Source organism: Vitis vinifera, chromosome 7, assembly GCF_030704535.1.
Source record: "Vitis vinifera cultivar Pinot Noir 40024 chromosome 7, ASM3070453v1".
In the NCBI taxonomy this organism is placed as follows: Eukaryota; Viridiplantae; Streptophyta; class Magnoliopsida; order Vitales; family Vitaceae; genus Vitis; species Vitis vinifera.
The window spans coordinates 16,944,928-16,960,768 of record NC_081811.1 but is presented as its reverse complement, the minus strand read 5'-3'; the positions used below and the strand labels follow the sequence as shown (position 1 = coordinate 16,960,768).

At 34.2% G+C, this 15,841-nt stretch overlaps 2 protein-coding genes across 2 annotated transcripts; one reads left to right on the top strand and one right to left on the bottom strand.

Annotated features, from left to right (window-relative positions):
• Positions 1–5,856: 5,856 nt before the first annotated feature.
• LOC104878663 (B3 domain-containing protein At5g06250-like) lies at positions 5,857–7,698 on the top strand. The gene is made up of 2 exons (XM_059737764.1): positions 5,857–6,137; positions 6,884–7,698. Exons 1-2 carry the CDS (start codon positions 5,935–5,937, stop codon positions 7,377–7,379), a joined length of 699 nt encoding a protein of 232 aa, XP_059593747.1. The 5' UTR covers positions 5,857–5,934; the 3' UTR covers positions 7,380–7,698.
• A 3,937-nt stretch (positions 7,699–11,635) lies between these two features.
• On the bottom strand, positions 11,636–13,424 carry LOC104878103 (B3 domain-containing protein At2g36080-like). The gene is made up of 2 exons (XM_010647876.3): positions 13,170–13,424; positions 11,636–12,477 (listed from the first exon to the last, which is right to left on the bottom strand). Exons 1-2 carry the CDS (start codon positions 13,337–13,339, stop codon positions 11,979–11,981), a joined length of 669 nt encoding a protein of 222 aa, XP_010646178.2. The 5' UTR covers positions 13,340–13,424; the 3' UTR covers positions 11,636–11,978.
• Between the last annotated feature and the right edge of the window lie 2,417 nt (positions 13,425–15,841).

Below are 15,841 nucleotides of genomic sequence, written 5' to 3'. Positions count from 1 at the left end.
AGAAATGTACAAGGAAAAGTCATATGTAGATTCTACCAACACAAAAGTCAAAATTGAAAGAAGTAAGTACATTGAGTTTGAGAAAAACTCTAAGAAGAAAGTGCAATCAAGGGATCAGCAAAATCCTAGAAATGAAGTCTCTTAAGAAGAACCACACACTCCTATAGCAGAAGTGAGAGGCTTCTTGAGAACTCCTAAACTGGTTGAAGATTCAATCGAGTGGGAGTCTGCCATGAAAGATGAGATGGACTCACTAATGTCAAATCAACCATGGGATTTGACTGAACTACCAGAAAGGAAGAAAGCTTTACATAATAAATGAGTTTTTAGGATTAAAGAAGAGCATGATGGAAGAAAGCGTTACAAAGCTAAGCTAGTAGTCAAAGCATTTCAGTAGAAAGCAAACATCAACTACACTGAGATTTTCTCTTCGGTAGTGAAGCGATCAACAATCAGGTTGGTGCTGAAGATGGTAGCTATAAAAAAATTACATCTTGGGAAGTTAGATGTAAAAAACAACCTTCCTTCATGGCAATTTGAAGAAAAATATTTATATTAAGCAACCAAATGACTTCATGGTAGCAAGCAAAGAAAGCTTTGTGTGCAAATTGAAGAAGAATTTGTAGGATTTAAAACAAACTCCAAGACAATGGTACAAGAAGTTTGATAGCTTCATGAGTAGCAGTGGTTTTACAAGATGTCAAGTAGATCATTGTTGTTATATAAAAAAGTTTAACAATAGCTTTATTATTTTACTTTTGTATGTAGATGATATGCTCATTACAGGTTCTGATATGCAAGAGATAAATAACTTAAAGAGGGAATTATCAAAGTAGTTTGTAATGAAAGATCTAGGCACTGCAAAGTAGATTCTTCGAATGAGGATTAGTAGGGACAAAGGAGTAGGAACTTTGATGTTGTCACAAGCAAAGTACATCAACAAAGTACCCTCCAGGTTCAACACGTAAAATGCTAAACCAATGAGCACACCTTTAGGTGCCCATTTCAAACTTTTCAAATAGCAATCACTGAAGATTGAGGAAGAACGTGATCACATCAAGAAGGTTTTTTATTCCTTAGCCATTGGAAGTTTCATGTATGCCATGGTTTTACGAGATCAGATATTGTGCAAGTAGTAAGAGTGGTGAGTAGGTACATGAACAATCTTGGTAAGATACATTGGGAAGCAATTAAATGGATCCTCAAATATTTGTGAAGTACCAAAAGAATGACACTCTATTTTAGAAATGGAGATATGAAACTGAAAGGTTTTGTTGATATTGACCTAGTTGGAGATGTCGATAACAAAAGGGACACTATAGGATATGTGTATACTCTTAGAGGAATCGTGGTGAGTTGGGTTTCTCAACTGCAAAAAGTTGTAGCTCTCTCCACTACTAAAGTTGAATATATTGCTATTATAGAAGCCAGTAAGGAGAGGATTTGGGTTCAACGTTTCTTAGAAGAATTGGGAAAGAAATAGGAGAACAATATCCTTTATTCTAACAGTCATAATGCGATTCACTTAGCAAAGAACCTGTCTTTCCATGCTAGAACGAAGCTTATTCAGCTGAAATATCATTTCATTCGATCTTTTTTGGAGGACAAAGCTTTAAGGCTTAAGAAGATTCTTGGAAATGAAAACCCTGCAGATATGCTAACAAAGACATTGACAATTGACAAACCAAAGTTATGTTCAACTTTAGTTAGCTTGCAAACGTAGAAGAAGAGAGATGAGTTGTTGCATTGATCTTGTGTGAAGACATAAGTGAAGTAAGTCTTCAAGTAGAAGATTGTTGGTGGTGAATAGTCATTGATTTAAGGACACAAAATGCACAAGGAGAATTTCACAGTCATATATGTGTGCGTGTATGATATATATAAAGAATGTTGGATAAGGAAATTATGGACATGGGCAAATTAATTAGAATTGTGTATTACATTTATATATTTGCAAATAGCATGTGATTTACTTGGAAATTTGATGGTGGTAGGAGCTTATAAATAGAGGTCTCCTCTCCTCATTCTAATTATCCCAAAGTTGAGAGAAAAGTGTGGTATAACTCTTTGGGTTAAAAAAAGTGCAGTTCTCTTAAGAGTTGGAGAATTATTATTTTCTCGGGTGCAATTGGGATTTGGGTTGTGAGGAGTGAGTACTTTTAAACACTTGTGGTTATTTTTCTCCCTATAATGAAGATTTACAGCAACTCCATGGATGTAGCAGGTGAACAACATAAATTTGTGTGTTGTTTTGTCTACTTCATTTCATTATTATTTCCACGTTGTTTTTAATTGTTTCATTAATCTAGTTTTTGGAAGGTTTATTTCTTAACAATTCAACTTTGCAAAAGAAAGAAGAATATTACCTAAGCTAGAATATTCAGAATACATTCACACACGAAAAAGGTTTCTCTTCTTGTATGCTCTCAAGTCTCTTCATGCAACTTTTTTACATATTCAATGGACCATAATTGGAGAGATCGTCATATAAGAAAATCACGTCATCCAGTTCTAGTCCATGTTTCTTCACAAATTTGCCCTAGTTTCACCAAAGCATGTAGGGGTTGTTCAGTTTATCAAAAGTAGCCTCTATCTTCTACACCTTTCTCTTATATATGGTCTAAAAGTGATATTAATGTCCTTTCATATCTTCCATTACATTTCTCAGGTCCAAGGAGAAAATCTATTGCAGCAGATTCAAGTGGAATCATGAGCCTGCTGAAGTAGACATCCGCAGAGGTTAAACTCTTCTTGTAGAAAAGGTTTCTCTGACTTGATCCACCATTTATGGAGCCTTCACTGCTGCAACTTGCTAATGAGGAAGATGAACTGCCCATATTCTTGGTTTGAGAATCTTTATCATCAATGCTTACTGGGATGGACCCAGATGAACAATCCATATCATCCTTGTTTCTGTAAATGACAAGGTTGAAAATTAAATTAATTTTCACAGTTATTAAACATCCTTAGCTTGGATATGATACCAATTTGAATGGAGTAATGAGGTTGATAGGGGAAACACACACAATTACAAAAGAAGATAAATTTGGGACAATTAAAAACTTTATTATATTCTATCACTCTCACTCTTAATTATTCAAACATTAATTAATATCCTATTTATAACTACTCAAATTAAATAAAATAGAAACTGATAAGGATAATTGATGTCGTCCTATAATAGGAATCTCTAATTACTTTTAACCTTAATTGTGATTAGTTGTAACCTTAATTGTAGGAGATTTGATTTAATTAGGTATTCATCTTGTATATATATTCAATTGTTGTTTTTAATTAGGGATTCGTCTTGTATAAATATGCAACTGTTGTTGATAGAAAAAGTCAAGCCATTATCTCCAAGTCTCCGTCATTCTACATATTCTATACGGTATCAGAGCAGGTCACATTCTCTGCCTAAATTCTCCAACCCCACTACTCTTCATTTGATGGCTTCCACCACCTCATCATTCGCTATCTCCTCTATTAATATTGCCCAAGACTCCAATCAACAATTGATTGCCATGGACGTCTCCGTCGAAGCCCCCTTAAAACTCAATGCTACAAACTCTCTCTCTTGGAAACTCTAATTCAACACACTCTTCATTGGCTATGATCTCATTAGTTTCATTGATGTCTCCAAACCTTGTCCACTATCCACTATTGCCACAATCAGCTCCGAAATTACCAATCCAGCATATACCTAGTGGAAACGTCAAGATCAATTGATCCTTAATGCCTTAATTGGTTTTATCTCCTCCACCATAATTTCATTCATTGCTAGTGCTACCACCTCTCATGAAGTTTGGAATATTCTTTCCAGAACCTATGCCAAGCCTTCATGTGGTCGTCGTCTCCAAATCAAGTCATCTTAAGAATCCTCAAAAAGGTTCTCGAAGTGTTATTGAATACTTACAATGGGTTAAAGGTCATGTCGATGAACTTGCACCACTTGGTGCTCCCATGGATGCCGAAGATCTCATTGGAAAAAAATTCTAGATGGCCTCGGTGATGAATTTCGTGATCTTGTTCTTGCTCTCCAAGCCCGTGAGACTCCAATATCAATTAAGGAACTCCATGAGAAACTTTTTACTCTTGAAGCCACGCAACGCAACAACATTCCCAAGTCCTAACCAATTCCTGCGACCGCTAACGCAACACAGAAATTCAAGGTCTCATCCTTCTTTTCATTCTAGACACTCGGGATCTCCTCGCACACCTATGTCCCATCACAACGGACCCTCCCTGCAACCATCCAATGGTGATTGTTCTTCACCACGACTATACCTTGGTTGGTGCCAAATCTGTGGTACTCAAGGGCACTCTGCTAAACGGTGCCCATTCTTCCTCCTAGTGCCGACTCACCAAGCGCCCACTATCCATCAACCTAGACAACAACAAGCACCTTGGTAGCCAAGAGCTCACTTTTAGCAGCCAACACTGTCACAAGCATCCCCTCATGGCTCCTTAACAGTGGTGCTTCCCCTCATGTTACTGCCGACCTAAACAACGTCTCACTTCACTACTACCGTATCATCGTATCATGGTTCCGACGACATCAAAGGGCTACCAATTACCCATATTGGTTCTACCTCTCTACCTTCTTCTACTCATACTTTTAGCCTCACTAATGTGCTTTGTGTTCCCAACGTGAAAAAAAAAATAAAAATAAAAATTGATTTCTATTTCCTAATTTTGTATTATCAATAATGTTTCCATTGAATTCTTACCACATTCTTTTCTTAGGAAGGATCTTCAAACGGGGGCACAGCTTCTTCAAGGCCAAACTAAAGATGTTGCTTCACCCAAGTCTTCACCTTTACTAGCTCTATCTAGTGTCAAGACCACTTAGTCCGAGTGGTATCATAGACTTAAGTCACCATTCTTTCCACATTTTTAAGCATATTGTTTCTCAGTACCATTTAAATTTATCTACACCTGTGTCATCAACTTTTACTTGTAACAACTGTCATTGCAATAAAAGTCATAAATCACGTTTTGCTAATTCATATCTTAGTTCGTCTCAACCACTTGAAATTATTTTCTCCGATGTTTGGACATCTCCTATTTTATCTCATGATGATTTTAAATACCATGTTATCTTTGTCGATCATTTTACAAAGTACGTACATATGGTTCTACCCTCTAGAAGAAAATCTAATGTGCATGACATCTTTATTTGCTTCAAAGCTCTTGTAGAAAACTATTTTTCATGGAATATTATTACTCTTTACACCGACAATGGTGGAGAATACCAAGCTCTTGCAAGTTCTCTCTATTAACAGTATTTCCCACTTCACCACCCCCCACATACACCAGAATATAATGGTTATTCAGAAAGACAACACTGTCATATTGTTGAAACTAGTCTCTCTCTTCTTTCTCATGCATCTCTTCCTCTCACATATTGGTCTCATGCTTTCACCACTGTCATCTATCTTATTAATAGCGTGCCAACCCCCACACTTAACCTCATTTCCCCCTTCAAGAAAGTATTTGGTCATCCATCTCAATTTTCTTCTGTTGTCACCATGCAAAAATATAAAGAAAAAATATCATACATCTTGAAGTTTATTTTGGAACGACTTCAATGGCTCCAAAAATATGAAAAGGAAAAAATAATTGACAAGTCCTCAGCATATGAAAATTAAAAAATCAAAAAGGAAAAATAAAAGTTTAAAAAGTGAAACGGGCGTTTCCCAATTTCTATTCCATGGAAGTGTCCCACCTTGTCCACATGGAAGTCTTCCCACGTGGTCAACTGTGATGACCGGTAAGTTAGTTATGGAACAGTTGTTTGTACAACATAGACTCGGGGTCATATATGTAGAACCATATATAATAATATAGACTTGAAAACTAAAAACAATCCGCTATCCATTATATGCATTGTATAGACTAGTTTGAAAGTTGATAATCCCTCTCAAGTCAAGAAAAATGTCAAAGAAACGGAAAAGTGCAAGTTTCCCAGATGAAGAGACGAAGAAAAAGATGAAGCTTGATATATCTTCATCAAGCGGATCGATCTCTGACGTTAAACAAGAAGAAGATGGCTCAGAAGAGGGTGTTATTGATCCACCAGCAAGTGCAGTAGTTGATAGCCAAGGCAGCTTGAGCCCATTAATGGAGAATAAACCCAGGTCTTTACAAGAAACAGAAATTCAGAATTTTCTTTAATGAATATTTTTGTGCACATTCTCTCTTTTAACCTCTGCTTGGTTGCCAAGAAATGGAAATTAAGAATTATGCTACATTAATCATGGCCTCTCTATTTGTTGTTTCAATTTTTTCCTTACTTTTTTCTTAACAACCAAACACAGGAGTAGGTTAATTCGGTTCCTTTCTGCAGGGTTTAGGGTTGTCCTCAAGATTCACTCTTGATTTTCTTTAGTATATTTTTAGCCTTTCCTCATGTAAATGCCTGGGAAGAAATGGAAGAAACTCAGGATCTTTATATGTGGATTGAGTAAAGATAAACCAGTGTCTCTCAGTTGTGCTTTTGTTCCTTTTCTCGTCAACCAAACACAGGAGCAATGTTGATGCCTTTGAAAGAAATAGAATTCTTGTTACAGCTGATTTTTCTGGAAAGGATTTTCTTGGACCACCCTCACTTTGGATGACAGAAAAACAAAGGAAATGAGAAGGAAAAGTCATGATTTTGTTGGTTGAATTAATGATAAAGAATTTGATCTTTCAATAATTGATCTTGTGTAATCTTATTTCATGCAGATGTATAATTTTATAATTTTTTGAACTTTGTTATTGATTTACATAAATACTCAAAAAGATCACTTAATGTTGTTTCATATAAGTTGTAGCTATATTTGTTCCCTCGGAACTTCTAAGAACACGAAATTAAGTTTGCTGTCAACCTTTTCATTTGCAGAAACTTTGATGATAAAGATTTTTCATTTGGGTCGGTCCCAGCAAGCAATCATGATCATGATTCCGAAACTAAGAAGACAGGAAGTTCATCTTCATCGTTAACGGAATCAGCAAGTAGCAGCAGCATAAATGAGAGAACCCTCATTTACAAGAAGAGCTTAACCCGTGACGATGTCTTCTACTGCAGGCTCATGATTCCACTAGAATATGGTAGAGAATTCCTCCCTGAACCTGAGAAACATGAAGGAAGATATGGCATCATAGAAATATCAGTGATGGACCATGAGAGACAGATCTGGGAGATGGAGGCTGCATTCGACGAGCTGAGCAGCTCCTATATGTTTTGGTTGAACTGGGACAAATATGTGAAGAAATATGAATTGGAGCCCGATGATGTGATTTTCTTTTATGATGATCCCACTATTGAACACCTCTTCATTGAATATGAGAAAAGAAGCGCGACAGCAATCCCAAAGAGACAGCTTGAGGCTATATAACAAGAGAAAGCCTTTTTTGGTGGGTGAATGCATTCAGAATCTAGCTAGGTAATTAATATTGTTTCTTCTTATCTTCATCAAATTCAACAAAGAAGACTCGGTTTTAATTAGCTCTTTACATGCATGTAGAATCTCGCTTTCCATATGTATCATCTACATTCATAGAACATACGATTGAGATCAGATTTGCTGTTTGAAAATGTCTTAGGTTGTGATGATAGAAAAGTACTGATAGCTAGAAGAAGGAAAAGCCCATATCAAAATCTGAATTATTCTGTATTTTTCTTGATTCTGAAGGTTGTTAGAAGAGGCTTAAACAGGTTAAGTGATCATTACTCTTAACAGAGAGGTTGTGGAAAGGCTAGGGAGGGGGTCAGAACATGAGAAGAGATTTAGAGAGTAAATGTAAATGATCAAAATCAGGACAAAATTAACAATAGAGGAAGATAAGAGCTTATAGCTAGGTAATGAGCTAATTAAAGGTTGTCATGCTCCACTTCACCACCCAAAAATATAAATAAAAATATCATACATTTTGAAGTTTATTTTCCAAACACCTTAATTGTTCAAAAAATATAAGATGAACAACTAATTGACAAGTCCTCCAAATATTAAAATTAAAAAATAAAAATGGAAAAATAAAAGTTCAAAAAGTGGAACGGCCATTTCTCCATTTCTATTGCATGGAAGTGTCCCACCTTGACAACATGGAAGTCTTCACATGGTCAACTCTAATGGCTGGTAAGTTAGTTATGGAAACATTTGTTTCTACAACATAGACTTGACTCATATGTACATATAGATATCATACGATGGATGTGGATGGAAGACTTTTTTACTTTCAAGTCTATATTGTTATATATATAGATATATAGACTAGTTTGAAAGTTGATTATCTGCCTCAAATCAAGAAAAATGTTTGAGAGGGACAGTACGAGTTTCCTAGATTATAAAGAGGAGAAGAAGAAGATTAAGCTTGATAGATCGTCATCAGACAGGTCAGCCTTTGATGTTAAACAAGAAGAAGATGGCTCAAAAGAGGAAGTAAAGGATCCACCTGCAAATGCAATAGCTGTTAATGAAGGCAGCTTGAACAAACCCAGGTCTTTACAAGAAACAGAAATTCAGAATTTTCTTTCATGAATATTTTAGAGCTCCATCTCACTTTTAATCTTCGCTTGGCTGCCAAGAAATTGCGGAAATTAGGAATTATTCTACTACTAAGATCTCTCTCTTTGTTGTTACATTTTTTTTCTTTTCTTTTTTCTCTTCAACTAAACACCCAGTAAAAGGTTAATATGGTTCCTCTACAGGTTATAGGGTTTTCCTCATGCCTTATTGCCCCGTTGTGCTTTTGTTGTTATATTTGTTGGCTAGGTGCTGGAAGGCAAACTTGAATTTAGAAACTTTCTAAAATATTACAATTTGATTTAGTTTCTTAGAAGTTAATAAGAATATTTTATTTTTGAATAGTTATTCTAGTTTCTATTTTTAAATTGTCGAGTATTAGGAAGTTTCTATATGTTAGAATTAGAAGTTTAGATTTTATTTAATTTGAGTAGTTATAAATAGGATACTATATAATATATGAATAATTAAGAGTGAGAGTGGTAGAATACAATAAAATTTTTATTTCTTCCAAATTTATCTTCCTTTGTAATTGTGTGTTATGTAAGTTGAAGCACTAATTCTATTAGGTTATTGTTTTGTTTGATATCCCATTGCTCTCTTGTATATTAATTATGAGGAATTTTCTGTTGTGGAGCTGAATAGGTATTCACTTATGGGAAGGGAAAGTATAATTAACATTTTTAAGAAATACAATTGCATGGACTGGATTTATATATATAACTCTTATTAAACAAGGACATAGAATTTTCATATATAAAGCCTGCAATTTTATTCTTAAAATTTTTGTGGTCGCCCCTTTTGAAAAACATTATTTATGAAATATGCATATATCCTAAGCAATGTTGGAAGTTTAGTAAATAATTGCAATTTTTCTATTTTGGTTTCTAAGATCCCTCCCTCCTCAAATTAAAATCTTATGATTTTAATTCTTCCAACCAGAACTCACATCTATACATCGTACCTTTGATACTATTAATTCTAAGTTCCTGATATAGACTACCTAACTACTATACAACTGTTAGCTCCTTCTGTACTTTTGGTTCAAGAGATAAAAGTTTCAACAATTACTCTACTTTAAAATTTTGTTCTTGTAAAACTTTATTAAAAATTAATTTCAGATTTTGTTTTAAACCCAAAAAAAAAAAAAACACCAACAAACCAAGGACTCAACAATTCTCTTGAACAAACACAAGCTAACAACAATCATTAACTTGTAAGCTATCGCAAAAATTGAAAACTATAATCTAAATCATTAATAGAAGTAATAATAATAACAATAGCAAAAATATGTTGTTTGGTTGACAAGAAAAAATTGGAACCAATCAGTGCAAGCATATAAGGATCCTCTTCTTGATTTAATTCAATTAAATATCAAGCAAGCTTGAGGGCAGAAAATCTTTCTAAATTTGCAAGCAATGGACATTATGGAAGAAACAAAAATGAAAAGAAAAAAAAAAACAAAAAAAAAAAAACATTAATGATAGCTAGGCATTTCTAAAAGATGAGATCAGCTTCCAAAAATCTACATTTGCAAAAAAATAAAAAATAAAATCAAAATAAAATAATAAAAGAAATAATAAGGATAACTTATTGACTTTCATAACTAAGACAAGATTACAATTACCATCTCTAGCACAAAACCCAAAACCAACACCCAATTGCTTAGTTAATATATTCCAAATTCAACAAGAAGATAACAACCATTCTAACATTCTAGGCCACGACCTTCATAGGGTAAGATTGGATGGATCAAGGGCTCCTTACCCCTCATCTTAATTCCTTCATTTTTATTAATTTTGTATTTATTTTGAAAGAGTTTAAGCCATTAAATCTTCCTCTTTTTCCTAAAATAAGTCCATTACCATTTGTTTTATTCTTGAATGCATTACCACTAGCTTTAGAGCCCTCTGCAATCATTTTTTTTCCTTTTTGGCAATCTTCTTACCTTCTGCACCATGCAAATCCATTTCCATAGGATAATCAAAAGGTAGAGATTCCAATCGACATGAAGATAGGGGCTAGAAGTGAGCACCACTTCTTTATTAATTGGACTGAATTTTCTAGGAATTTTTGTACCTTCTTTTTCTCGTGCAGTTGAGTCATTTGATTCAAGTTGTTCTCATTAACAATTCCATCTTTGGGGTTGCCACCAGGAGGGATGGTACCCAATACTTAGTAATAGAAGCATTACTTGCATATGAGGTGTCCTCTCTTTTCCTTGGATGAGCTTGCTTGGGCAAAGTTTTGTCCCATCCTTACCGAGGTTATAACCAATCCTTAAACCCAAAGGCCTAGTTCCCTCTTTGATCAGACTTCAATCCAAGTTTCCAACTAAATTCCTCTCAAAAGGTCTCTCATTTTAACCATTTGCATCTTTGAAATTTGTAAATTTTTTTTTTCAATTTGGATGTCAATCATTTTCTCCATTTTAGGACATTCATCAAAATTGTGATCAACAAGACCATAACCAAAGCAGCTCTGTGCCCATCATAATCAATTTTGATTGACTAACGTGGCGTTTGTTTTTTTACTTAATTTTAAATAGAACCTTAATGTTTAATAGTGTTAAATATTAGGTTGTTTGTTTTTATAGTATTTTATTTCTATTAAGTATTAAAAAAATAAAAAAAATAAACAATATGTTATTTTTTCTATTTAGAAAAAGCTACATATTTTGGCTTTTTCTATTTAGTAAAAAGTTTATAATAAATCATGAAAAGTAGAAAAACAAACAACCTAAATTCTGAAAACAAATTGCTTTCAGCAAAAAGCCAAAAAAACAAACACCACCTAAATCTTGCCCCTTCTTTAAAGCCTTCTAAGATCTTGGGTTAGGATTTTTCTTCTCTTTAGGCTATAGAGCTTGACGGAAAAGGAGATGACATGGAGTCTCCTTTAGCTCATTACCTATGAGCTCTTACCTTTCTGTATTGTTAAATTTTGTGCTAATTTTAATCATCCACTTTACTCTCTTAGCTTTTCTCATTTTCAAACCTTCATCTCTAGCCTTTCCACAACCTCTCTGTTAAGAGTCATGATCACTTAGTTTGATTAGTGTTCCTTCTGTAATTAATTAGCTAGAAGTTGTTAGGATTTAGTATGCACATGCCATTACCAAACATAACCACTCAAGTAGTAATTAGTTAGAAACCCATTTGGTAATAGCTCTTTGAAAAACCTTCATAATCAAGAAAAAATTAAATTCAGATTTTGGTATTAGTGTTCCCTTCCTTCTAGCTATCAGCCTATCACTACTTTTCTATCATCACAATGTAGGACATTTTCAAACTGCAAATTTGATATCCAACATTTTATGACTGTAGATGATACATATGGAAGGCAAGATTGTACATGTAAAAAACTAATTAAAATTGAGTCTCCTTGGAAGAATTAGAAGAAGAAACAATATTACCTAGCTAGATTCTGAATGCATTCACCCACCAAAAAGGCTTCGCTTCATATATGCCCTCAAGCTGTCTCCTTGCGATTGCTGTCACGCCCCTTCTTTTCATATTCAAGCAAGAAGTGGCCAAAAGAGGGAATTGCAGGATCGAAATATAAGAAAATCACATCCCCGGCCTCCAATTCATATCTCTTAAAATATTTGTCCCAGTTCAAACAAAGCATGTAAGAGTTGCTCATCTCGTCGAATGAAGCATCCATGGGCCAGATCTGTTGGTCATGGTCCATAAGTAACATTATTCTGCTCTTATATTTTCCGTCAACTTTCTCAGGTTCAGGGATAAATTTTCTACCAGATTCTAGTGGAATCATGATCTTGAACTTGGTGACATCGTCATGGGTTAAGCTCTTCTTGTAGAGGAGGGTTCTCTTATTCATCTTGATGGAAGGCTGGTCTTTGCTGCTGCAACTTGCTGATAAACTGCCCGTCTTCTTGGTTTGAGAATCTTGATCATGAATGCTTGCTGGGACCGTCCTAGATGAGAAATCCATATCATCCTGGTTTCTGCACATGAAAAGGTTGAAAACAAAATTAATTTTTCGGTGTTATTAGAAGTCCCTAGCCAACAAATATAGCTAGTAACATGTACATCTTATATGAAACAACATTAAGTGACCTCTTTGAGAATCCGTAACAAAGTTCAAATATTATAAAATTATTGATCAGCATGAGATAAGATCGCACACGAGATCACAGAAAAAAACATCAGAAGGATTCAAGACTTCCTTTTCCTTTTCATTTCCTCTCTTGAAAAATCACCTGAAACAAGAATTTCATTTCTTTGAAAGGCATCAACACTGCTCCTGTGTTTGGTTGACGAGAAAAAAGAACAAAAGCACAGCTGACAGACAATGGTTTATCTTTACTCAATCCGCATATAAAGAACCCGGGTTTCTTCGGTTTCTTCCCAAGAATTTAAATGAGGAAGAGCTAAAGAAATTCTAGAGAACTTCAAGAGAGAATCTTGAGGAAATCCCTAAACCCTGCAGACGAACCAAATTAACCTATTCCTGTGCTCGGATGATGAGAAAAAAGAAAGGAAAAAAAAAATGAAATAACAAAGAGAGAGGTCATAATTAATGTGGCATAATTCTTAATTTCCACTATTTCTTGGCAACCAAGAAGAGGTTCAAAGACAGAGAGAGCGCTAAAATATTCATGAAAGAAAATTCTGAATTTCTGTTTCTTGTAAAGACCTGGGTTTATTCTCCACTATTGCACTTGCAGATGAATCAACAGCACCCTTTTCTGAGCCATCTCCTTGTTTAACATTAGAGTGCGACCCGCTTGATGAAGATATATCAAGCTCGATCTTCTTCTTCGCCTCTTCATTTGGGAAACTTGCACTGTCACGTTTCTCAGACATTTTTCTTGACAATGTTAGAATACGACTGTGTGACTGTTCAAATTGTGGAAGTGTAACCTTTTTATACTAAAGAAATTATATTATGTATAAGACAAGTTGGTGAAGAAGAGGACGTTAGTACTAGTATGACTCATATTTGGGCCAACAATAACTATTGAGATCCATTTGGAAGGTACACTAAAGCTGAATTATGCTTTAGTTACACTTAATTGAGATCCTTCTATTTAGTGGGCATGGCAATTTTAACATGAAATAATTACACAATAAAAATATGAATCTTAGTGGGTTAAGATAAGGTATAGTCATGTTCGCGTTGCAATTGTGTTAACTTGTACAACTCATTTAATAAACACATTCACTTATTCTTTTAAAACTTACCTATTTATTTGATCATATCAAAGTTATATATTTATTTTATCACGTTAAAATTATATGTTTGTTTAATTGTTTCAAAATCTATGTGCACTAGTCTGCATGCAATCTGCTTACAGAAGAGATTATCAAGTAGGTATGAATTTTAGTGGTTAAAATTAGGTATGATCATGTTCGTGTTGCAATTGTGTTAACCTGTACAACCCATTTAATAAACACATCGTGATCATGTTTGGGTTTACTAATGAACCTATTTGACCCATTCACTTATTCTTGTTAAACTTACCTATTTATTTAACCATATCAAAGTTATATGTTTATTTTATCATGTTAAAATGATTTGTTTGTTTAATTGTTTCAAAATCTACATGTAGTAGTCCGTATGCAATCTACTTATAGAATCTTTTTTTGATAGTTTAAGGTTTTTTAAAATTTTAGGGATTGTTTTTCTAATTTCTAACTTTGATATTTGTTGGCAAATTATTATGGTAATTTTGGTAAATTGGATTTTATACAATTTAATTACCAAATATGCAATAGAATCCTTAAAGCCATTAGAATTATTTTATTTTACTTCCTTTTATGTTTATTATGCTCTTTTTATTTTTAGCATGTGTTAAAGGATAACAAAATAATGAGATAGTGATTTTGGATTTTTCTTAAGAAAATAAAATTTTTATGAGAAGTTATTTTCCATTTTTATTTTTTCTCGAATTGGTTATTACTTACAAAAATATTGTTATTCCTTTTTTAACTATTTACTTGACAATGGATAGGTGGTTCTCTCTGCTCTCCCAACCTAAGAGAAGGAAAACACACCTATGGTGGCCCTTCAAGCTCTCCCTGTAAGAGAAGAACGATACCACCTAATCCTTTATGTTATTCTTCGTAAGAGAATAATGACTTTTGTGGATATGAATAGTTTAAGGATAAGGAATAAGAGAACAATTCTTTTAGCATAAAAATCTTATTTTAAGAAATAACTAACGAATTTGGAAAGTCTCATGATAGAGAGTTTATTTTGAGAAAGGTTACTAAAATTACTCAAAGTCTCTATTTTCAAAAGATTAAGTGGGAAAAGGCATTAGCAAAGCCCACAACCTCCATTGTCGAGTCTATCTTGATTAGGTTCATCACCACCCCACAGGTAGATTAGACCTTAGGAATCAAGGGATATGGACTCTCCACTAGAATGAGACTAGACTATTAGAATGAAGCCCTTAAAAGCATGACATGATTTAACAAATTTGGAATTCATTATTTATTAAATGATATTTCATTTTCACTTTTATATATCATTATTCCATGCATTGTACTTTATGAGCATTCTTGTCTAGCATCTTTTGCATTGTACACGACTTAGGTGCATTAGGAGTTCTACAGAAGATCCAAGTCCTAGGTTCCTTGCAAGTAGATGACTTGTTCACAGCTGGTTCATGGACTTAGGCAATCTATTAGAGGTTGTAGTGCACTACCTTATAATTGGAGGGATGACTGATCTTAACCATCGAGATGGGTTTCCCATGATGAGTCTACTAATATGTATGGTTACACATTAGACAAAATCTAAAGTAAGTTATGATATAAGGCTACCAAGTAGTCATGACTTCATCAAGCCACTTTATTGTTTTGTCTCTCAACATTGAGAGAATATCGAGCTTATGCTAAAGTTAGTAGTGGCTTTGACTGACGAGTGAGATCGTAAGTTGATCATATATTCCTTATGGATTAGATCAATATTGATAGAAGTCGATAGTAATAGGTATTCTCAATTGAGGCAACATGATATCTCATAGGATTGAGACAAAGTGCCTACTTAAATGATCCTAATGCGGTGTGTTCATGAAAATTATTATCATAATAGTTCCTTAAGTAGAACTTGACATAAGATGTTTGTGAGCTAAGACATTCGATTGAACACACAATAGGAGGATTTGTAACTCAAGGATAGTAGAGGTAGTCTTGAAAGGTTGATAGTTTTCACCTTGTTAGACCATTACTAACAACAGTTCATATGGAAACTAAACACAATGGATAACAGGTCACGAAAACAAGTACATAGTGTCTTGTTGTTATTTACATAAGATATTGGAGTTCAATTGATTCTCTGTAGTAGGATGTTGAATCAAC